Source organism: Procambarus clarkii, chromosome 32, assembly GCF_040958095.1.
Source record: "Procambarus clarkii isolate CNS0578487 chromosome 32, FALCON_Pclarkii_2.0, whole genome shotgun sequence".
In the NCBI taxonomy this organism is placed as follows: domain Eukaryota; kingdom Metazoa; phylum Arthropoda; class Malacostraca; order Decapoda; family Cambaridae; genus Procambarus; species Procambarus clarkii.
In genome coordinates this window covers 12,485,813-12,509,630 of record NC_091181.1, presented here as the reverse complement: position 1 = coordinate 12,509,630, position 23,818 = coordinate 12,485,813, and the positions used below count along the sequence as shown (strand labels likewise).

The following is a 23,818-nucleotide window of genomic DNA, read 5'->3' as shown; positions in this document are numbered from 1 at the left end:
CCACCACCACCACGGGAGCCTCTCCTCCACCACCACCATGGGTGCCTCTCCTCCAACACCACCACGGGAGCCTCTCCTCCACCACCACCATGGGAGCCTCTCCTCCAACACCACCACGGAAGCCTCTCCTCCACCACCACCATGGGAGCCTCTCCTCCAACACCACCACGGGAGCCTCTCCTCCTCCTCCACCACGGGAGCCTCTCCTCCACCACCTCCACGGGAGCCTCTCCTCCACCACCACCACGGGAGCCTCTCCTCCAACACCACCATGGGAGCCTCTCCTCCACCACCACCATGGGAGCCTCTCCTCCACCACCACCATGGGAGCCTCTCCTCCAACACCACCATGGGAGCCTCTCCTCCAACACCACCATGGGAGCCTCTCCTCCACCACCACCATGGGAGCCTCTCCTCCAACACCACCACGGGAGTAGTGTAAAGTACGACTAGAACCGCGCGCACCAGCTGCCAGGTGGCACTCGTGGAGTGCCATCCGACAGCTGGTGCGCAGGTGTCTAGTCGCACAGGTTTTTGGGGGGATTTTTGGGGAAGTTTGGCGCGTTTCGGACGCGTGTGAGTGTGTTATGGTAAGTGGTTATGAAAGAGAGTAAGTTATGTTGATGAGTGCCAGGTGGTGCACGACGTCGTCGTCGCAGCGCGGGTGTCTAGTCACAGGGGGTAAGGGAATTTCCCGGAAGTTTGGCGCGTGTCGGTCTTGAGTGGCGGGTGAGCAGGTGCGGCCCCCCACCCCGCGCGCGCGGGTCTAGTCCTCGGGGTTTATGGTAAGTGGTCAGGAAAGATGGGAGTAGTGTGAGAGTAAGTGGTAGAGTAAGTGATAGAGTAAGAAAATAGAAGGAAGAGGGAGGAAGGAGTAAAAGAATATGTATGTGTGTTTGTCATAGACTTAATCCTGTGTGATGATGATCGTGAGTAGAGGAAGAGAGGGGATCCATCATAGTGGTTATGTTGTTTGGGGAGGGGGGGAGGGAGAGGAGAACCCCCATACCTGAGAGGAAGGTCTAGACGTCCATTAGCTTCCTCCTACAGGAAGTCATAAGTGCGAGAGGAGGGTATGAGAGAGCTCACTCCTGCGGAAGTGTCCCATTTCGTCTTAAAGGGTTTTCAATGTTCATCCCACGGTGGGTCCCCTTACACTGTGGATTCTGGTAAGGAGGGGGCGAGGTACTTACTCCTGCCGACAGACAGACCCACACCTGTCAGCCGTCAATCACTTCTCATTTGACCCAGGTCGTTTCACTCCCCTCACACACAAACGCCCCGCCAGTTCCCTGCGAGACTTCATCCGCTACACACGCGTCATACAGCTCCATGTCATGGAAATGCGAAGCTCTACAGCATGCATGAAATGCGGAGTGTTTTATATTCCATCACCGAATCAAGTGTGTCGACTGCAATGCGCTAGCTGTGAAAAACCGCTCCTAGGACATTACGACATCAAATGCAAGCGATGTCAGCAGATTTTCTGTGATAACCGTGAGTATTATTCATATTTAATATTCCACAGTTCATTTTATGGCATCCACAGGTGAAATATCGCGTGTAAACTACTATAGTGTGAGAATAGTTTCTCATTCGGGCTATTACATTCCACACAGTTAAATATGTTCTTTCCAATTTCAGTTTACAAAACCGTGAAGTGTCCATATTGCTCACCCGCCCCGCGAGGAGGTCATCGTCGGAATGAAACTTCACATAAACGTAGGTAGCATATAAAATACACTTCTCGTATCTGTATTTCATCCCGTTGCAGGCGAACACACATGCATAATAATAAACATATTTTTTTCCCCATTCACCCATGCTGAATATCATTTATTCCATTTCAGGTTATAATCCTTACCTCAATCGACGGAGGGAACAGATCGACGTCATCGAGCCTATACCCCATTCCTCACACACTGAGCTAAGGAGAGCACATCTCACTCGCCGGGGGTCACAGCCCCTTCATCAAGGTCAGCCACGCCGCCAGATGGGGGGCTACGAGACCGTATCGCCCCCTGTTAACACGATGTTACGAATTCATACACACTCACCTGCTCAACCCCTTCACCAGGACATAAGTAAGTTATTATTACTGTCTGATTTCAGTCTATTTCCTAAACATATTAATCCACACTAGCCTATTCCCTAGCCTCATAATATATATATATATATATATATATATATATATATATATATATATATATATATATATATATACACGCGTTCATTCTTTCTAGAGATATATATATATGCTTCATTCTTTCTAGAGATAATATGTTTTCTTTTTTTTTACAGACGACACACCGCTGTGCATAGATTTGGCATCCAGCGACAGCTGCAGCAGCAGTGGCAGTGAGAGTGACACAGCAGGGCGGGCAGTGACCACTTCCGGCTCTCACAGGGAGGGGAGGAGGACATCAGCAGCATCAGCAGCAGCAGCAGCAGCAGCAGCAGCAGCAGTGGTGAGAATCGTACCATTTTCATCTCAGACAGTGACTCAGACGACAGCTCAGCAGACCGTGACCTTGACCCGCCAGCGTCTGTCAATTCTGACTTGTTATCACCGTCTGGCGTAATAGCTGACCCAGCGGTCTCACCCATTCATCTCCGAGGGGGTGGGTTATCACCACCCCCCACCCCTCCCAGCCCTATCCCATCACCCCCACCACCTCTTTCCCCCTCTCCTCCACCTGCCCTAGAAATTCAACCTCAGCTGCTGGATCGAATTGATAACTATAACGGCAGCTATGTCCGGCTTTCATTCTCCATACCAGAACATGTTAACACCTCTCCAGGACTCTATCTGAGAACATACAGGGATTTTTTCATTAATGAGGTTCGATCCCTTTTCTCCCCACAACACCCACTCCTCCTAATTTACCCAGACATCACTCTAATTGTGAGAAATTTAAATGTACAACAAGACGGTGAGGATAATCTATTGGATCCTATAAATAACGACGGCTTTCCCATACGAGGTGAGGGGCAAAGAATTACTCTAGAGGAAGTAGAAACTCTTATTGATTTTTGGGCTGATGAATTGACAGAGAAAATATCCCAGTATCTGGAAGCGAAGGAAGGGTCCAATGTCTTGGTTGAGCGGCTCACCGGGTTTTACATTAACTGTGGTCATATAGAACATCCGATAAGATTAGGCTCGCATGTAGACTATCCTGAAGGCTTGCGTGGAAAAAAATTGGTTTTCAATCCAGAGGGAGAGGCAGATATTTGCCTTATGCAGTGTGTTGCCGCTTATAAATGTTTAGCTAAGGGAATGCACCTAGATAATATCCGCGCTAGATCTGTGAATGCTAGTTGGTGTCTCAGACACCTGAAATGGCCAGCAGATGTCAATTCTGCAGTGACGTTTGAGGATATTCACAAGGTAGAGAAAATGAATAAAGTCAGTATATTCATCTATTCGCTAGAAAGAGATGAAAATGCTAGACGTCAACAACGACACTACATTACACTAGCTAGGAAAGGAAGAGGAGGATATACAGATGTCATACCATTGCTGATGTTGGAAGCTCAACACTTAGTATTAATTAAGAATTTTAACCAATATGTACGTAATATGAGCAGCAATCCAGAGCACATCCCAAGGCAACACAGCTTCTGTCATTGTTGTTTGATATCTCTACCAGCAGATAGCATGCAGAGTCATGAAAGTACATGCAAAGTACATCAGTCTCTCAAATTCTACCCACCAGAGAGGAAGATTACTTTCCGTAACTATGGACATGGTTATGGTCCTAGTCACATGTGCTTTTATGACTTTGAGTGCATGCTAGACCGCTCGAACCCTAAGGGAATGATAGAAACACGTCACAACGCAGTGGCGTATGCGTACATTATCATTGACAGACAGAAGAATATTGTTGAGAAAGATACTTATTTGGGTAAAGATGCGGCCAATCACTTTGTAACCACGCTAGAAGCGTCATGGGCTAGAATCAAGAAGAGGTTAGTATCCTATGAACTTCACATGTCTTAGCAACAGCAGGCGATATTTGAGACAAAAACCGCCTGTGAACTCTGTGATGTACCTTTTAACGGAGAAGATGTAATCAAAGTCCGTCATCACGACCACACAGTAAGATTCCACAATTATCAAGCAGCGTACTGTGATAGATGTAATTTGCAATGTATAAATTCATACAAGTTCCTATACACATTTTCACACAACGCTTCCTATGATTTAGGAGTAATCCTAAACGAGATGAGAGATCGACAAGGGAGTGAAATAGATATATTAGCCAAGGATGGATTTAAATTTATGAAAGTTGATGTGAACAACTTAAGATTTTTGGATAGTTTAGCCCTTCTCAACGGCTCGCTAGGAAGAATAGCTAAGGATCATATTGATAGTGGGAAGCCTACCACATTCACTTTGGCTATGTTAAAAGGGGTAAATAAAGCGGCCATCCCAAAACTGCTCACGGGTAAACAATCATTCTGCTATGATTATTTATCCTCTATGAGTGTGTTAGATGAACCACAACTCCCTTCTCGTGATAAGTTTTACAATACACTAAAAGACGAAGAGTTGTCAGAAACAGATTATAAACAAGCCTTAGAAATTTTTGATTTGGCTAAATGTCGCAACATAGGGGAGTATCTGCTCCTTTACCTCAAAGTGGACACAGGTTTGCTAGCTGATGTGTTCACAGTCTGGCGAGACACCATGCTTGCTCTCTACAAATTAGACATTTCACACTACATTTCTTTACCCTCATTTGCTTGGGATGCATTCTTGCTTAAATCGAAAGTTCAACTTGATGTTGTGTCAGACCCATTGTTATATGATTTACTTCGTCGGAATCTCCGAGGTGGGTTCACCAGTGTGACGAGACAGTACACGAATGTGGAGAACAGGCACACAGGCTTAGATCTAGGGGAAGATAGTAGCTACATCATCTACTTAGACTTTAATAGTCTTTACGGGGCGTGTATGACTGAACTACTCCCTCGGGGTGGGATCCGGAAACTGACACACAATGAGCGTGACGTGCTGCTGGAGCAAGGCTTGGAGAATATCTCATGTGACGGGTCCAAGGGATATTGGGTGTTGTGTGATACACTGCAGGTCCGACCTGAGGTAGCTAGCTATACAGATGAACTACCCCTTGTTCTTTCACATACATGCATTACTGAGGAACACATTTCACCCTACAGTAAGAATATTCTTACAGAAGAAAGTCGCGGTCTGCCTAAAAACAACACTAAATTAATTGCTTCTCATCTTCCTCAGAAAGACTACCTCGTTAGTCTGGACTTGTTACAGTTGCTCATGCGCATTGGATTAGAAGTAGCTAAAGTTCATGACATCTACGAATTCGAGCAGGAGAGTTACCTTAAAGACTTCATTGAAACCAATGTTCGTGAACGAGCCAGTACCAAATGCGCGATAAAAAAAAAAGGCTTTCAAACTCGTATCAAACTCTATATATGGAAAGAGTCTCACAGATGTATCTAAATATGGGAACAAACACTATTTGGTCACAGATCGTAGTCATTTCCTGAAACCTGCTCGAAACCCATTCTTCAAGCTGAGTCTTTTTTTAAGTAAGGATCGTGTGATATGTACTATCAAGCAGAAGTCTCTCCTAGTCAACACTCCTACGTATCTGGGTTACCATATACTTCAAATTGCTAAGAGGCGACTCTATGAGTTCTGGTATGATGTTGTCAAACCTGCGTATGGGGATAAAGCGAGTCTGTTATATACAGACACAGACTCTTTCATCATTAAACTGGACTGTCAGGACGTGTTTGAAGAGTTGAATAAGTCTCCTCTCTTCGACTGTATGGATTTTAGCAATTTTAATGACACACATCTATCCTACTCTAAAGCGCGAGAAGGTGAACTAGGATTGCTCAAGTCTGAAATAGGCCCTAAGATTATTAACCAGTTAATTGCTCTCAGACCTAAAACATATTCGTTCACCACACATGATGGGGAGCACACTTGTAAGTGTAAGGGCGTACCATACCATCTACAAGAGAAACTCTCACATGACTCATTTCAACACACTCTTGAAACAAACACTTCAATCAGGTATGTGTCGAGATCTATACGCAACGTGCAAGGAAAGATTTGTACATGTCGCAGTACCTGCAGAGGATTGTCGGCATTTGACGATAAACGCTACATTTTAAGCCCCACACAGTCCCTAGCGTATGGTCATCCTGATATTCCCAATAACAATGATGATGAGATGGATGTAGAAGTGAGAGAGGAGGAGGAGCTGGAAGAAGAAGTGTTTATGGAGGAGGAGGAAGTAGAGCAAGCACAGAGACTCTACCCAATATTCCGTCCCTGGAGCAAACGCGATGCTACAGCTCAGAAACTGTTCAACCCTCGCTAGATTTTATGTTGTACAATTGTTAGGTAGTATTAAGATGGATGCCCCATATGACTAGAACTTGTATACTAAATGAATAGGATGTTTAATATTATTGTTTGTGATCTGTAAGAACTATGATTAGTTTTAAAATAAGCTGTTTAATATTATTGTTTGTGAACTGTAAGAACTATGCTGTTTAATATTATTGTTTGTGAACTGTAAGAACTATGTTTAGTTTTAAAAATGATGTTGCTGTACATAAAATATGTGAATAAACACCTGTAAATGACTATGTTTGTATAAATACCACCTCAGTTCCTTAGTCTTTAGCAGTCTTAACGAAGCATTAATCATGGATAGTTCCTATGATATAATCCATGCGGAACATCTAGATATCTTCAGAGAACCATCTCGTGTTATTATTGCTGGTTATTCAAACAGCGGAAAATCCTACTTGTGCAGTAAACTTGTAAGGAAGTATCAACACAAGTTCTCCTCAATAATCATATGCGGAGGAGGTTACTCTGAATTACGATCAGATCCACAAATTAAAGGGAAGCTGATCGAGCATTCAACCATTATTGATCCTGTGGAAGAGCGAGTAGATAATGACTCGCATATCTTAGTAATCTACGATGACCTTTTTACAGAGTCTGCGAATTCAAAAATCGTATCAGACATGTTTACTAGGGGCCGACATTTCACGGTTTCCGTCATACTGATTACTCAAAATATATTTTTTCCTGGTAAATATTCGAGGAATATTAGTTTAAATGCTTCTCATTTCATATTGGTTAAATCACGAGACCTGTCACAAATTGAAACACTCGGACGACAAATATTTGGGAAAGTGGATTCAAAGAAATTTGTAGAGTTATATAAGCAAGTTATTAGCCAGCCCTATGGCTATTTGCTAGTAGATCTGGGCTCGAACAGTCCATCTACGATAACATTACGCGGTAATATTGTTCACGAACCGCCCTATGAGATAGTTTACCAATGGTGAGCAAGAAAGATGTACTGGAACGAGTATATAACGACCCCTCATCTAGCGGAGGGCTTGGAGGGGTACAGAGATTGTATAAGGCCGCCAAATTAATTAACTCTTGTATAACTCTAGCCGATGTAAAGGACTATCTGAAAAGCTCTGACTCCTATACGTTGCATTATTTACAACCACATAAATTCCCTCGGCGTCGGGTGTTAAGCCCTAAACCACGACTATTTCAAGCTATAGACTTGGCCGAGATGAGTTTATTGGACAAACATAATGATGGAGTGAAATATTTACTCGTATGCGTAGATATTTTCTCCAGGTACGCCCAAGTAGTACCCTTACGCGCTAAGGATGGGAAAAGCACCACTAATGCTCTAGCTTTAATTCTAGATTCACCTCATTCTCAAGGAGTGCGCAAAATTAATTCTGATCGAGGTGGAGAATTTTATAACGCCACTATGAAAAAATGCTGGCAGCAAGGAAAGTACAGTTATATAGTGTATTTTCTCAGGAGACTAAAGCTTCAATCGCTGAGCGGTTCATACGTACTTTAAAAGGTAAACTTTACAAGTTTATGACGGCGCGCAACACTTTAAAATACATGCAAGCTCTACCAGATATTGTGAAAACATATAATTTAACCCCACACAGAGGATTGAAGGGGAAGACACCTGCGGAGGTGCACGCTCTATCCTCGCCCAGCGAACACGCCAAACAATTTGATTTAATGTATAAAAGTCCGAGCAAATCAAAGAGAGCTGTCATTCCTCGATTGAGTGTTGGTGATACAGTATGCATCACTCTATCTGATCGCATTTCCAAGTTTAAGAAAGGGTTTAAGCAGCAGAACACCCGCGAGATCTTTACAGTTACACGTATTGATCGGAGACAACACATCCCTTTATACTTTCTAAAAGATCTGAATGGGGAAGAAATTGATGGTGGCTTCTATAAACAAGAATTAACACCAACACATCTGCCTCAAACCTTTAATATTGAGAAGGTATTGGGACAACGCAGAGTCTCTGGCAAACTCCAGTATAAAGTTAGGTACGCAGGTTATGATCGATCATTCGATCAAAGGATTGATGCTGGTGAGATATTACATTTATAATGAAGAAGCCCTTAGTTTATAAATACAAGGAATTGATCCAACTATTATCAAAACTTCAGTATTCCTCGAGAAAGCAGTTGATTGAAAAATTGAAGAAACCACATATAAATTGTTTATCAGAAATTTTTAATAACTTTTTAAAAAAAAATTGCCCGTGCCTGACAAGGGCGTTAAAAAGTTGAAAAAATATAAATTGCTTATTCGGTCACTAGCCTGTAAGAAACCTTCTGTGACAACTAAGAAACAGATATTAACCAGCAAACGAGGAGGCAGTATTTTATCCATTATTTTACCGATTGCGGCTAGTTTAATTACACGGTTGTTCAGTAAGTAAAATGAAAGCCTTTTATCTCGTACCGCGTAAAATAGTGGACAACCGGAAAGCTGCACACAGCCCTGCTTACCCCACTGTGAAAGCGGTTGCTCGTCATCTTACTGTCAAACCACCTCCTCCTCCTCCTCAGTTGCATACCAACCCTTCCATAAAACATTTAATAGATTTGAAGTTGAAAGTGAGAGATCACGAATATGCGAGATCCTTGCTAAACCATTATGATGCTACCGGAATCGTTCGTTGGGATCTGAATGGAAATGTATTGGCTCCAGTATCTGGCATACATATAATTAATGACATTATACATAAAATGACTGTGCTTAAATCTGTTTTTCTACCGGATAAACTCCCCATTGCTCAACTGTTTTTCACACTAACATCTACATCACGAGATTTATTCCGTAATACTACGGCAAGCAGTCAAGTGTATGAACCTCCATCTGTTAAGAGAAAGGCAACTGTCAAGATTGATCCTCACAGTAAAAGGAATGCTTCCTGGATTGTATATTAACAGGTGAGTGTATATAAATGAGTGTGTAATGTGTAGATGGCTTTACTAGACAAAAAGCAGTCTAAGGAGATAGAGCGATGGACACTCCGTGATATACGCCACCAGCGTATCAGATACGCATTTATTCCCCAATAACATCCCCGCATCTTTCCAAAATCGATTGTTTAACCAGCTAGAATTAGATCCCAGGAGGAGTTATGAAATGTGTCTACAAAAATTACTCCTCCCCACTTCCCATTACGTTATTAAGCGTGATAATCCTGAGGCATATATACGTGTAGGCGTTACGTATGAGAAAGTGGGCGAGGGGAAATACTTGCATTCAAAGCATTTATTATCATCTGATGTTTTAGCCGGAACTATAAAAGAAATTAATACCACGATTAATACAGAAATCGAGGCCATATTTTCAAGTAATGCTAAACTGAGTTTTTTAGGAAAGTCATTAAAACAATTTTCAGCTAAATATGGAACGCATTTTATTAAATATGATTCTTCCTCCAATCAAAACAAGTTCACTACTGTGATTAGTGATGAGAATATTAGCTCTGCAACGGGGCATAAAAACATCAGTAGAGTTACATTATCATTTGGAACCGCTTTTGGGAAAGTGTTGGGCGTAGTTCCAGAAATTGAATATGACATATTCGCAAAACGTCAGTACGCCTCGAGTGTAGTTAACACATGTCTATTCCCGCCAATGCCTAGAGGAGGAGTTGATATTCTGTGTGTTTATTGTGATAGAATCTCTTCTACTAGATATGGAAACCAGTCTGTAAATATTTTGGATGTAATCTCCCTAAATGGAAGTGATAACAGCAACAATAAAAAACTATATGTGCGTCTTAACACTAACATGATAGATAGCGTCAGCATCACTGTTAGGGATCAAGATGGTAACCCAATACATTTCGATGAACGTGGGTGCACCATAGCAGTCTTGCATGTACGCCCCGTTGCAGGAGGTATATAACACCAATGCTTTCCCGACACTCCTCATTCGACTGAAACAAGCGGAGAAATGCGTGTCCACTTTATTCCCCCCTCTGTTGAGGAATTATACATTCTGTTAACCCCTCCTAGAGGTGGGGGGACTGATGATATACGGATTTTCAACAGCAGTAGACGTTATACGCGAGGAGGAGGAATATTTTCCTTTTTAAGCGGGATAGCGCGTCGAGCAGCGCCCTTTATCATGAGGACTCTGGCCCCGGCTGCGCTTAGCTTGGGGCAGAACGTACTAGACGATATTAATAATGACAAACAAACTTTCAAACAATCTCTTAAGAAACACGGAACTGAAACATTGAAAGGAGTGGGGAAGCAAATGATAGGCGGAAGAGTGCAGAAAAAGAATAAACAAACAAACAAAAAAATTAGTAAACATCAAACGTTTTACTAAAGCGAAATATAATGATGTGTTGTCATAACTTCTTCTCACTCGGTTGGTGTTGTCTAAAGCGCGAACATGGCCGGATATAACGCTCTGGGCCTCCAGGTGCCATTAGAACACTATACAGCTGCTGTTAGTGAAGCCTTTCCTAAAGTATTTTCCCCTCGATTGGTAGAATCAACAATTGCCAGCAGACAAACGGTGGATGTATTACCTGTGAATTCTGGGGTCAATAATAAGTTTACAGACACTTATCTGGAATTCATCATCAAGGGAGTGAAGGGTCAACTGGTGGATTTATCATCTATAGCTTTGGAGTTGACTATTGATCTAACCGAAGAAGATGGAATAACGCCTTTAGGAGATGCTAAAAACGCATCGTTGGTGAATGGATTATCGCAAACTCTATTCAAATCCGCTATTGTGTATTTAAACGAAACAGTAGTTGAAACCAGCTCATTATTCTCATTCTGGTCATACGTAAAGTTATTATCTACGATTTCTGGGTGTAAGGCTAACCGCTATGATAAACTGTCACAGTTTTTTAACCGAGTCGATCCTGGTAAAATTGAAGCTGGTTATTTCACTAATGCCTCGGCTAGTGAGAAGCAACGGATGACTGATATGAAAACGAGTGGCGTGAATACGTGTTTTAAACTAATGCTGGATGTCACATCCGTTAGTGAATACGTTTTGGATAATGTGGACATCAGGGTGAGGCTCGAACTTCAACCTGATAAGTGGCTTATACTCAGCGATAATGAACACGCTAATTTTAAATATAATATCAAGTCTACACGTCTATGGGTGGATCGGGTATTGCCGTACCCTGAAGGATTAGTAGCAGTTAATAAAGCCATGGTGCAGAACAACTCTCCTATTACGTATACTTTTAATAAAACTTTATACAAAACGTATATATTGGGCACAGGTCAGCGCTCTATAACAATGGACCAGCCGTGGGGGACTGTTATACCAGAACATTTATATATGATCATCCTTGATATGGAGGCTGTGTCTGGTGCATATAATCGCAACCCGCTTTATTTGGAAAACTGTGAGCTTAGTAAAGTATTAATATCACAGAATAGCACTAATATTGTCAATATTGGGTGTGACTTCCCTCATAACTGCGCCAAGTTGTATTACACAGCATTACAAGCCTTAGGCTTCGATAAAGACAATATATTATCTTATGACACATATGTGAATGGTGGAACCATACTGGCCTTTAATTTACAACCCGAGGATATCGATGACACCATCCCAATTGAAAAAAGTGGTAATCTGAGGATCGCTTTGGAATTTAAACGCGGTGTAGCTAGAAATAAAGTCATTCTAGTTTATGGGTCTACAACAGGTGTGATCAGCATTAACGCGGATCGTCGCGTTATTTGCGATACGCGAGGATAAAATACTAATATGAATTGTTTGGAAATAAATGAGGCTATCAGAAGTAATTTAGGTGCTAAGGTATACTATCTAGGATGTTTCCTAGCTGATGACGTACGGAAAATATGGATAAAAATACATAAAAAAAGACCTGTGGTGTTCATAATGAACACTCTGGAGTCTGGTTCTCGTAATAAAATGGGCCATTGGATAACATTCTATGTAAATAAGGATGAAGGTAGAAGCGAGATAGTTATACTAGACAGCTATGCCAATCCTGCAATAGGATCTTATTCAAGATATTTCGAAGAGTTTATGTCTTACTTCCAAGACTATACCCTATATATTATGAAGAAAAGGATTCAATCCTTGAATAGTTACTTCTGTGGGAATTACGCCGTTTATTTTGCATATCATTTTTGCAGACTAGGCTTAGAGACCGCCCTGCTTCACTTTGATGAAGCATTTAAATATGGTCAATTTCGCAAGACTGATGAAAATGTGTTGAAATTCAATTACGCTCAGATGAAAATGCCTGTGTGTAGGCGAACATTCTGCTTAAACGGTAGTGATGCTGAGTGTGAATCGCTGTGTGACGAAGTTGGCTAGGATGATACTGCGGTGAGTAATACTTTATGTTAGGATTGAATGATGAACACAATAATGTCTGTATTTATGTTTACAACATTGACAACAACAAAACTTATAACCTTTTCCACTTTCTACAGATTGACTGATTGACTAGCGTGTCGGGAAGGTTCGATGGACTGAATGAAGGTCTTTCTACAACTGTCTGCTAGCTAAACCACCAAGAAGAAGTCTTATTATTATTATTATCGTTGTAAATCGCTTAAGTGTTTAATAAAGAAATAAATTTATATAATGTGCTTACTTTTCCCTCGTTATTGCTCTCACCATGTTGATCACGTTACGATATAGCTTACACATACTAAAAGGTTTTACACGGAACAATGGTTGATGGTATGGGAGCGGGTGGGGATGAGGGGTGGGAGTGATTGATTGATGGCTGACAGGTGTGGGTCTGTCTGTCGGCAGGAGTAAGTACCTCGCGCCCTCCTTACCAGAATCCACAGTGTAAGGGGACCCGCCGTGGGATGAACATTGAAAACCCTTTAAGACGAAATGGGACACTTCCGCAGGAGTGAGCTCTCTCATACCCTCCTCTCGCACTTATGACTTCCTGTAGGAGGAAGCTAATGGACGTCTAGACCTTCCTCTCAGGTATGGGGGTTCTCCTCTCCCTCGCCCCCTCCCCAAACAACATAACCACTATGATGGATCCCCTCTCTTCCTCTACTCACGATCATCATCACACAAGATTAAGTCTATGACAAACACACATACATATTCTTTTACTCCTTCCTCCCTCTTCCTTCTATTTTCTTACTCTATCACTTACTCTACCACTTACTCTCACACTACTCCCATCTTTCCTGACCACTTACCATAAACCCCGAGGACTAGACCCGCGCGCGCGGGGTGGGGGGCCGCACCTGCTCACCCGCCACTCAAGACCGACACGCGCCAAACTTCCGGGAAATTCCCTTACCCCCTGTGACTAGACACCCGCGCTGCGACGACGACGTCGTGCACCACCTGGCACTCATCAACATAACTTACTCTCTTTCATAACCACTTACCATAACACACTCACACGCGTCCGAAACGCGCCAAACTTCCCCAAAAATCCCCCCAAAAACCTGTGCGACTAGACACCTGCGCACCAGCTGTCGGATGGCACTCCACGAGTGCCACCTGGCAGCTGGTGCGCGCGGTTCTAGTCGTACTTTACACTACTCACGGGAGCCTCTCCTCCAACACCACCATGGGAGCCTCTCCTCCAACACCACCACGGGAGCCTCTCCTCCAACACCACCATGGGAGCCTCTCCTCCAACACCACCATGGGAGCCTCTCCTCCAACACCACCACGGGAGCCTCTCCTCCAACACCACCATGGGAGCCTCTCCTCCAACACCACCATGGGAGCCTCTCCTCCACCACCACGGGAGCCTCTCCTCCAACACCACCATGGGAGCCTCTCCTCCACCACCACCATGGGAGCCTCTCCTCCAGCACCACCACGGGAGCCTCTCCTCCAACACCACCATGGGAGCCTCTCCTCCAACACCACCACGGGAGCCTCTCCTCCAGCACCACCACGGGAGCCTCTCCTCCAACACCACCACGGGAGCCTCTCCTCCAACACCACCATGGGAGCCTCTCCTCCAACACCACCACGGGAGCCTCTCCTCCAACACCACCACGGGAGCCTCTCCTCCACCACCACCATGGGAGCCTCTCCTCCAACACCACCACGGGAGCCTCTCCTCCAACACCACCATGGGAGCCTCTCCTCCAACACCACCACGGGAGCCTCTCCTCCAACACCACCACGGGAGCCTCTCCTCCAACACCACCACGGGAGCCTCTCCTCCAACACCACCACGGGAGCCTCTCCTCCAACACCACCACGGGAGCCTCTCCTCCAACACCACCACGGGAGCCTCTCCTCCAGCACCACCACGGGAGCCTCTCCTCCAGCACCACCACGGGAGCCTCTCCTCCAACACCACCATGGGAGCCTCTCCTCCAACACCACCACGGGAGCCTCTCCTCCAACACCACCACGGGAGCCTCTCCTCCAACACCACCATGGGAGCCTCTCCTCCAGCACCACCACGGGAGCCTCTCCTCCAACACCACCATGGGAGCCTCTCCTCCAACACCACCACGGGAGCCTCTCCTCCAGCACCACCACGGGAGCCTCTCCTCCAGCACCACCACGGGAGCCTCTCCTCCAACACCACCATGGGAGCCTCTCCTCCAACACCACCACGGGAGCCTCTCCTCCAACACCACCACGGGAGCCTCTCCTCCAACACCACCATGGGAGCCTCTCCTCCAGCACCACCACGGGAGCCTCTCCTCCAACACCACCATGGGAGCCTCTCCTCCAACACCACCACGGGAGCCTCTCCTCCAGCACCACCACGGGAGCCTCTCCTCCAACACCACCATGGGAGCCTCTCCTCCAACACCACCATGGGAGCCTCTCCTCCACCACCACGGGAGCCTCTCCAGCCCCACCACATTTTCAGTATATGATATTCCTTTCTTCAGTGCAACTTCATAGAAAACTACCAGCACTATATAACTGCACGTCACTAAATTCCACACAGAATAATTCCATGACAAGTCTTCAGCCAACCTGAAGCATTTCATGTTCCCATTATTGACCAGCAGAGCAGGTGAGGGATCTGATGGGCCGCCAGTTTAGGGTGGTGGCTCTGCGACACTTCCCCTTCATGGACTACCAGGCAGTGAGCCAGGAGCCAGGCAGCACCATCCTCCCCACAGACTGTCTCGACAACCGATTCATCCAAACGCTCGCCGCAAAGTTAAACTTCACGTAGGACTCCCTGTGTTTCATCAGTTAATTCAATTTTGAAATATTTTTCTTTATATAAATTTATAAATCTTTCACCCTAATTTATTTCACATATCCTACAACAGGACAAAAAGTATCCTAACAACATTATATATCATTATTTCCACACTGCAGTCTACACTAAGGAAACGAACATTGGAATGTGCCTTAATGCCAACAGTGATTTCCCAGACAGATACAAGAGTAGTGTTGTCAATGCTTACGTCGACCAAGCTCTCACTCACAGCTCTGGTTGGAAGCAGCTCGACGAAGAACTCTGTAGAGTAAGGCAGGTCCTAGTCTACAATGGCTTCTCTAATGGTTATGTTGAAGACGTCATCAAAAGAAAAGTAAAACGCCATAATATGACCTTATATTCCATGTTGATTATTTTCTTTTTAAGAGTTTCTCTCCCTTTTTCTAGTGCTCGTGCATCTTGGTTTAATTGGAAGATTTCTCCAAATGTATTTGTTCGTGGTTGACTAAAAAGAATGCAAACTAACTGTATAATGTATTACAGTTATTATAAACTTACATAACGTTTCGAACCTACAAGGTCCATTCTCAAGTGAGGAGACAGGTTTGATTCATTTATGAAGATTGATTGAAGGCATGAAGAATCAAACCATATTAACTATTATGAAAATTAATTAATTAATTAATTAATTTATTTATTTATTTATTTATTTATTTATATACAAGAAGGTACATTGGGTTTGTGAGAATACATAGCATAGTATTTATAATTTTGTAAGCCACTAGTACACGCAGCATTTCGGGCAGGTCCTTAAGCTAACATATATTTTTAAGTAGGTAAATTGTTGCAGAATTAATAAAATGATAACAGATAGATTGCAAGAAAAAAATGAGATGAGAGAGATTAGTAAGTATATTAAAGCACATTGGTATATTAAAGCTCTGATTGATTACATTGACAGCTTGATTGGTAATTTAAACAAGAATAATAGGCACCATACAGCAAATTGATAGCACATATAAGAAGACAGCCATGATCGCAATGGTATAGTTGTTCGGATTGGGTACATAAAGATTGGGAGATTGGGTAGCAATAGATACATTGCAATTTTATAGCAAGGTAAAAAACTATGAAGATGAAATTAGGTACTTTTTAGTTTTGTTTTTGAATGACGCAAAAGTCTGACAGCTTTTCAATTCACTAGGGAGTGAGTTCCATAGACTGGGTCCCTTTATTTGCATAGTGTGTTTACACAGATTATGTTTGACTCTGGGAATATCAAAGAGATATTTTTGTCTGGTGTGGTGATAATGGGTCCTATTCCATCTGTCCAGGGAAAGTTTCAGAGCAGGATTTGCATTTAAGAACAGGGTTTTGTAAATGTAGTTGACACAAGAGAATTTGTGGAGTGAGATTATGTTTAGCATGTTTAGGGAGTTAAACAAGGGGCTGAGTGTTGTCTAAAAGCAGATTTTGTTATTATTCTGATAGCAGATTTTTGCAGATGGGTGATGATGGACTTGAGGTGGTTTGCAGTGGTTGAACCCCATGCACAGATACCATAATTAAGATAATAATGCATAATATTGAGAGATGAGAGCAGAGTTAGGTACATAATATCTGATTTTGGAGAGTATACCAACGGTTTTAGAGACTTTCTTAGTTATGTGTTGTATATGGGTGCTGAAGTTGAGTCTCTTGTCTAGGAATTGGCCAAGAAACTTACCATCATTTTTATTACTAATGTTTACATTATCTATCTGAAGCTGAATTGCATTTGTAGATTTCTTCCAAATAAGATGTAGTAGGTCTTTTCTATGCTAAGGGTTAGTTTGTTAATTGACATCCATAAGTGGACCTTTTTCAGTTCATTATTAACAACATTATTTATTGTATGTGGGTTGGGGTTAGAGTAGATAAGGGTAGTATCATCAGCAAACAAAATAGGTTTCAGAATGTTAGAGACATTAGGCAGATCATTGATGTATATAAGAAATAGGAGAGGTCCCTAGATGCTGCTCTGTGGCACTCCAACGGTTATTGGTAGAGTGGGAGAGGTTATATCATTGATGGCTATACATTGGTGTCTATCACTAAGATAGGATTGGATATAGTCCAATGCATGGCCTCGGATTCCATAATGATGGAGTTTACTTAAGAGGTAGTTGTGATTAACAGTATTAAAGGCCTTTCTCAGATCAATGAAGAGTCCAATCGGAAAATAATTTTTGTCAAGGGCTGAGTAAATTATATCAAGGAGACTAATAATTGCATCGTTGGTACTCTTTTGGGAGCGGAAGCCAAACTGACAGAGGCTAAGTATGTCGAATTTTACGAGGTAGGAGTAGAGCTGTTTGTAAATAATGTTTTCAAATATTTTTGATAGTATGGGCAGGTTTGATATTGGTCTATAATTGTTTATGTCTGCCGGATTACCTCCTTTATGAACTGGCGTTACTCATGCTTTTTTAAGGATATCAGGGAAGGTATGACACTCAAGGGATTTGTAGAACAGTAGAGTTCTGGGTGGCGCAAGGGCATGGGAGGCGCTCTTGTATACAATGGATGCGTTTTCACTGATGTTCCCAGCTTTGTTTTTAATGAGTGTATGATGGACATAACATCTGTTGGGCTGACTGGTGAAAGGAGAAGAGAGTTTGGATAGCTGCCTGAGAGATATGTGTCTGAGTCTGAGGGATTTTACTGGCAAGATTAGCACCAACCGATGAAAAGAAGCTATTAAATTCATTTGCCATTTCTAAACCAGTTGACAGTGTAAAGCCATCCTTAGAGAGTGTTATCTGGCTGTGGGAGTGTTGTTTAGTTCCTAGGATATTAGCGATGGTATTCCATGTGCTTTTCATGTTGCCTATTGCTTCTTTGAATCTTGTCTCATAATATGAAAGTTTAGCTTTTCTTATGATACTGGTAAGCACTGATGAGTGGTAAGCACTGGTAGCACTATCTTCATAATAGCCATGAATATTATAGCTATTCATAAATTCATATATAATTCATATACTATCATATATAATTCATATACTATCATATATAATTCAAATACTATCATATATAATTCATATACTATCATATATTATTCATATATATATATAATCTTAATAATAACCATGAATAGTGACTATTCATGCCACAGGCATGAATAGCTTGTAAGGTAAAGACAGCAGTTGTTGTTTTAGATTAAGCTACTCGGAACAAAAAGTTCCAAGTAGCACAGGATATGGTCCGCCCATAAGTGGAGGCTCTTTGGAGCCTTTATTTGTATCAATAGCTGCTACTGGAGATGTGGGGATGGGGTCCGTGGACGCGCCAAACCAATCCAAGACCATAAGGGTGGTCAGACAAGTGAATCGAGAGTGTACACACGTAGGTCCCAGTTTGAGTGCCACAGGAATCAGCAGGGTTGTCGGCGGGGCTGGCCACATTCGGCCGGTCTAGGGGAAGATGTCCAAGTGTTACAGGAGGACTGGTTTCCTTATCCTAGTTCCTCGAAGTTGTAGTCTGATCGATTTTCCTTCTTCACAGTGTCGTAATTGCAGAGGTGATCGAGGCATTCTTGAGGGACCACCATGCGAGAGATCAGTCCTACTTCCCTGCACTTGAATTTCCAATAGTCTCTGTGGATTGCGGAGACATGCTGTCTGTCCTCCTTGGAAAGTATGAAAGTACCCAGATGATGCAGTATGGGAGCCTGTCAGTCCCGTTGGTGTTGGTGTGGGATTTGGAGGGGAAGATGGTGCCCAGGCGGCCGAATGAAGAGCGTGAGAGTTGGTGGACATCGACTGAAGCATGGAGTCGGTCACGTCTCGATGGTCGGCTTCCTTCGGTTCGTATTTGGAGTTGGTCGAGTCTTCGGAGTCAGTCGAGTCCTTAGGGTCAGTTGAGTCTTCTGAGTCGGCTTCGTCATCCTGGTCAGCTGTTCTGGGTGCTGCTGCCATCCCTGTCAGTGGGCAAGCTCATGAATTGTGGAGTTGCTGTGGCCGGAGGGTGAGGGCTTCCTTGGGGGTCGTCTTAGAAATTACTGGGGGCGAAGGGCCCAGTAGCAGTTGTAAAAGCTGGAAGAAGGTCATCGAGTACAGCAGCTGTCGGAAGTCCATTCGCGACGAGCAGCCTGTCGATGACGTGGAGGTGTCCTCCATTTGGTTGGCCAGCTGAAGGAGAACTGGTAGAAGGGTGATCCTGGTGGAAGCTGCAAGCTGAGCCAGTGGTGGTGTGGTCAGAGGCTGAGTGGACGGTCGGCTGGGTCTGTCATCCCTAGGGGCCGGGCGGTGAGAAGGGAGTCATTGTGTGTTCCCGGATAAGATAAGACTGGGAATTCCGACTGGAGTGGGTTTGCTGGTTGAGGTATGATGGTGGAGGAAGTGGTACTTATCATCTTTTGGATATCCTCCTGCCGGAGGAGACAGTCAGGCTATTGGCCCATATATTCTCTTGCTGCTGTTAATATGGTTCGGGGGTCTTGAAGTGGGAAAAATATAGTTGTGCTTTAATTGGCTGTTGATTGCAGGTGTTGACTTCTTGATGTGTAGTGCCTCGCTGATGTCGAGTCTCCGGTTATCGCTGTATCTATCGATGATTTCTCTGTTGTTTGTTAAGATTTCTTTGGTGATGGTCTGGTTGTGAAAAGACATTATTTGTTCCATGATGTAGCCCTGTTGTTTGTGCATTGTTAAACACCTAAAATATATATGTTGTTGTCTTGCCTATATACTGAGTTCTTTGGGGCTTACAGTCCTCAAGTATCAAGGCATAGACGACGTTGGTTTCCTTTAAGGCATTCTGTTTGGTATCTGGGGAGTTTTTCATGAGTAGGTTGGCCGTTTTTTTGGTCGTGTAGTAAATTGTATTTTCTGATTTTTGTCTGTAGGGATAACGTTCCTATTAATAATATCTTCCAGGACACTTTCCACCGTTTTATGAACCGTCGAAAAGAAGTTCTTGTAAAACAGTTTAATAGGGGGTACAGGTGTTGTGTTAGTTGACTCTTTAGAGGTTTCATGGTGTTTTACCTTTCTTTTAATGACGTCTTCAACATAACCGTTAGAGACGCTATTGATGACTAGGACCTGCCTTACCCTACAGAGTTCTTCATCGACTTGCTTCCATCCTGTACTGTGCTGTGACTGTGAGCCCGGTCGACGTAAGCGTTGCCAACACTCCTCTTGTATCTGTCTGGGGCAGTCACTATTGGCATTGAGGCACATTCCAATGTTTGTTTTCTTAGTGTAGACTGCAGTGTGGAAGACTGTTCCTTTCCGTGACTTTTACATCTAGAAAAGGCAGCTTCCCATCATTCTCCACCTCGTAAGTAAAACTTAACACAGAATTCTGCTCAAATGCCTCTTTCAGCTGCTGCAGACGTCTGACATCAGGAACCTGCATAAAAATGTCGTCAACATACCTGCAGTATATGGCAGGTTTCATGTCCATGTCAACCAAGATCTTCTCTATGGTACCCGTGTAGAAGTTGGCAAACAGGACACCTAGGGAAGAACCCATGGTGACCCCATCTACTTGCTTAAACATGTGCCCATCTGGACTCAAGAAGGGTGCCTCTTTAGTGCACGCTTGGAGTAGCTTTTTCAGTATGATTTCTGGTATGTCAAAAGAAGTACAAGCAGGATCACGATCCTCTTCGGATGTAGAGTCGCTGTTTTCCAACGTACCTACGGTTGAAACAATCGGGATCATAATGGACAAAGTATATCGTGTTCCAGTCACATTTTTCATCACTTGTTAATTTTGTGATTTACACACACACACACACACACACACACACACACACACACACACACACACACACACACACACACACACACACACACACACACACACACACACACACACACACACACACACACACACACATACCACTCTCCATAGTGTCCATAGCCTACCACTCTCCATAGTGTATAGTAGGTTACCATCAATATAATAGAGAAAGCAGCTTCTGTGGCTAGCAGGAATGGATCCATACTTCTAATCATGGGAGACTTCAACCATGGGAAGATAGATTGGGGAAACAGAGACCCACATGGAGGCCCAGACACATGGAGAGCTAAGCTGCTGGATGTGGCAACAAGAAACTTTCTAAGTCAACACGTCGAGGGACCGACAAGAATGAGAGGAGGGGATGAACCAGCCTTGCTTGATCTGAAATTTACCCTAAATGAGTCGGATATAAGGGAAGTTAAGTTGGAAGCCCCCTTGGGAATGAGTGATCACAGTGTATTGAGCTTTGAGTACCTGGTTGAGCTGGGAATTATCACCCCCAAAAAAGAACTGGGAACCAAAGGGCTGGCGTACCGAAAGGGAAACTATGAGGAAATGAATAAATTCCTATGGGATATACATTGGGACACAGAACTCGGAACCAAGTCCGTACAAGACATGATGGACTATGTCACCCAAAAATGTCAGGAGGCTGAAAGCAGGTTTGTCCCAGCCCGACAGGAAAAAACAGAGAAGCAAAGGAAGAATCCGTGGTTTAATAAGGAATGTGTGAAAGCAAAGGAGCAAAACAAAAGGGCATGGAGGAACTTCCGTAATAACAGAACACAAGAAAGCAGAGAGAGATACCAGAGAACCAGGAACGAGTATGTCAGTGTGAGAAGAGCAGCTGAGAAAAGGTATGAAAATGATATAGCTAATAAAGCCAAGACCGAACCCAAGCTACTACACAGTCACATCAGGAGGAAGACAACAGTGAAGGAACAGGTGATGAAACTTAGGGTGGGCGAGGTCAGGTACACAGAGAATGACAAAGAGGTGTGTGAAGAACTCAACAAAAGGTTCCAGGAGGTCTTTACAATAGAACAGGGAGATGTCGCGGCGCTAGAAGAGGTGGCAGCAAACCAGGTGACCTTGGATAGGTTCGAAATTACAAGAGATGAGGTCAAGAAGCACCTACTGGAGCTGGATATGAGAAAAGCTGTTGGGCCGGATGGAATCTCACCATGGGTATCGAAAGAGTGTGCAGGAGCACTTAGCTTGCCACTCTCCATAGTGTATAGTAGGTCACTGGAAACGGGGGACCTACCAGAAATATGGAAGACTGCTAATGTAGTACCAATATACAAAAAGGGTGACAGACAAGAGGCACTGAACTACAGGCCAGTGTCCTTAACTTGTATACCATGCAAGGTGATGGAGAAGATTGTGAGAAAAAAACTAGTAACACATCTGGAGAGAAGAGACTTCGTGACAACCCATCAACATGGGTTCAGGGAGGGTAAATCTTGCCTTACAGAATTGATAGAATTCTATGATCAGGTGACAAAGATTAAACAAGAAAGAGAAGGGTGGGCTGACTGCATTTTTTTGGACTGTCGGAAAGCCTTTGACACAGTACCCCATAAAAGGTTGATGCATAAGCTAGAGAAACAGGCAGGAGTAACTGGTAGGGCGCTCCAGTGGATAAGGGAGTACCTAAACAATAGGAAGCAGAGAGTTACAGTGAGGGGTGAGACCTCAGACTGGAGTGAAGTCACCAGTGGAGTCCCACAGGGCTCTGTACTTGGACCTATCCTGTTTCTGATATACGTAAATGATCTCCCAGAGGGGTATAGACTCATTCCTCTCAATGTTTGCTGACGACGCCAAAATTATGAGAAGGATTAAGACAGAGGAGGACAGCTTGAGGCTTCAAGAAGACCTGGACAAGTAGTAGGAATGGTCGAACAAATGGCTGTTAGAGTTTAATCCAAGCAAATGTAATGTAATGAAGATAGGGGTAGGAAGCAGGAGACCAGATACAAGGTATCACTTGGGAGATGAAATACTTCAAGAGTCCGAGAGAGAGAGAAAGACCTGGGGGTTGATATCACGCCAGACCTGTCCCCTGATGCTCATATCAAGAGGATAACAGCAGCAGCATATGCCAGTTTGGCTAACATAAGAACGGCCTTTAGAAACTTGTGTAAGGAATCTTTCAGAACATTATATACCACATATGTCAGACCAATCGTGGAGTATGCTGCACCAGCATGGAGTCCATATCTAGTCAAGCATAAGACTAAAATGGAAAAGGTTCAAAGGTTTGCCACCAGACTAGTACCCGAGCTGAGAGGTATGAGCTACGAGGAGAGACTACGGGAATTAAACCTCACTTCGTTGGAAGACAGAAGAGTTAGGGGGGACATGATCACCACATTCAAGATCCTCAAGGGAATTGACAGGGTTGATAAAGACAGGCTGTTTAACACAAGGGGCACACGCACTAGTGGACACAGGTGGAAACTGAGTGCCCAAATGAGCCACAGAGATATTAGAAAGAA

General features: G+C 43.6%; 1 protein-coding gene across 1 annotated transcript in view; it reads left to right on the top strand.

Moving 5' to 3' along the window:
• The window catches only part of LOC123759264 (uncharacterized), a 263,874-nt gene that overhangs the window by 137,913 nt on the left and 102,143 nt on the right, over nt 1-23,818 (top strand). The window contains exon 5 of the mRNA XM_069334785.1: nt 15,364-15,529. Coding sequence (XP_069190886.1) covers nt 15,364-15,529 — 166 coding nt within the window. The remainder of the gene's footprint in view (nt 1-15,363; nt 15,530-23,818) is intronic.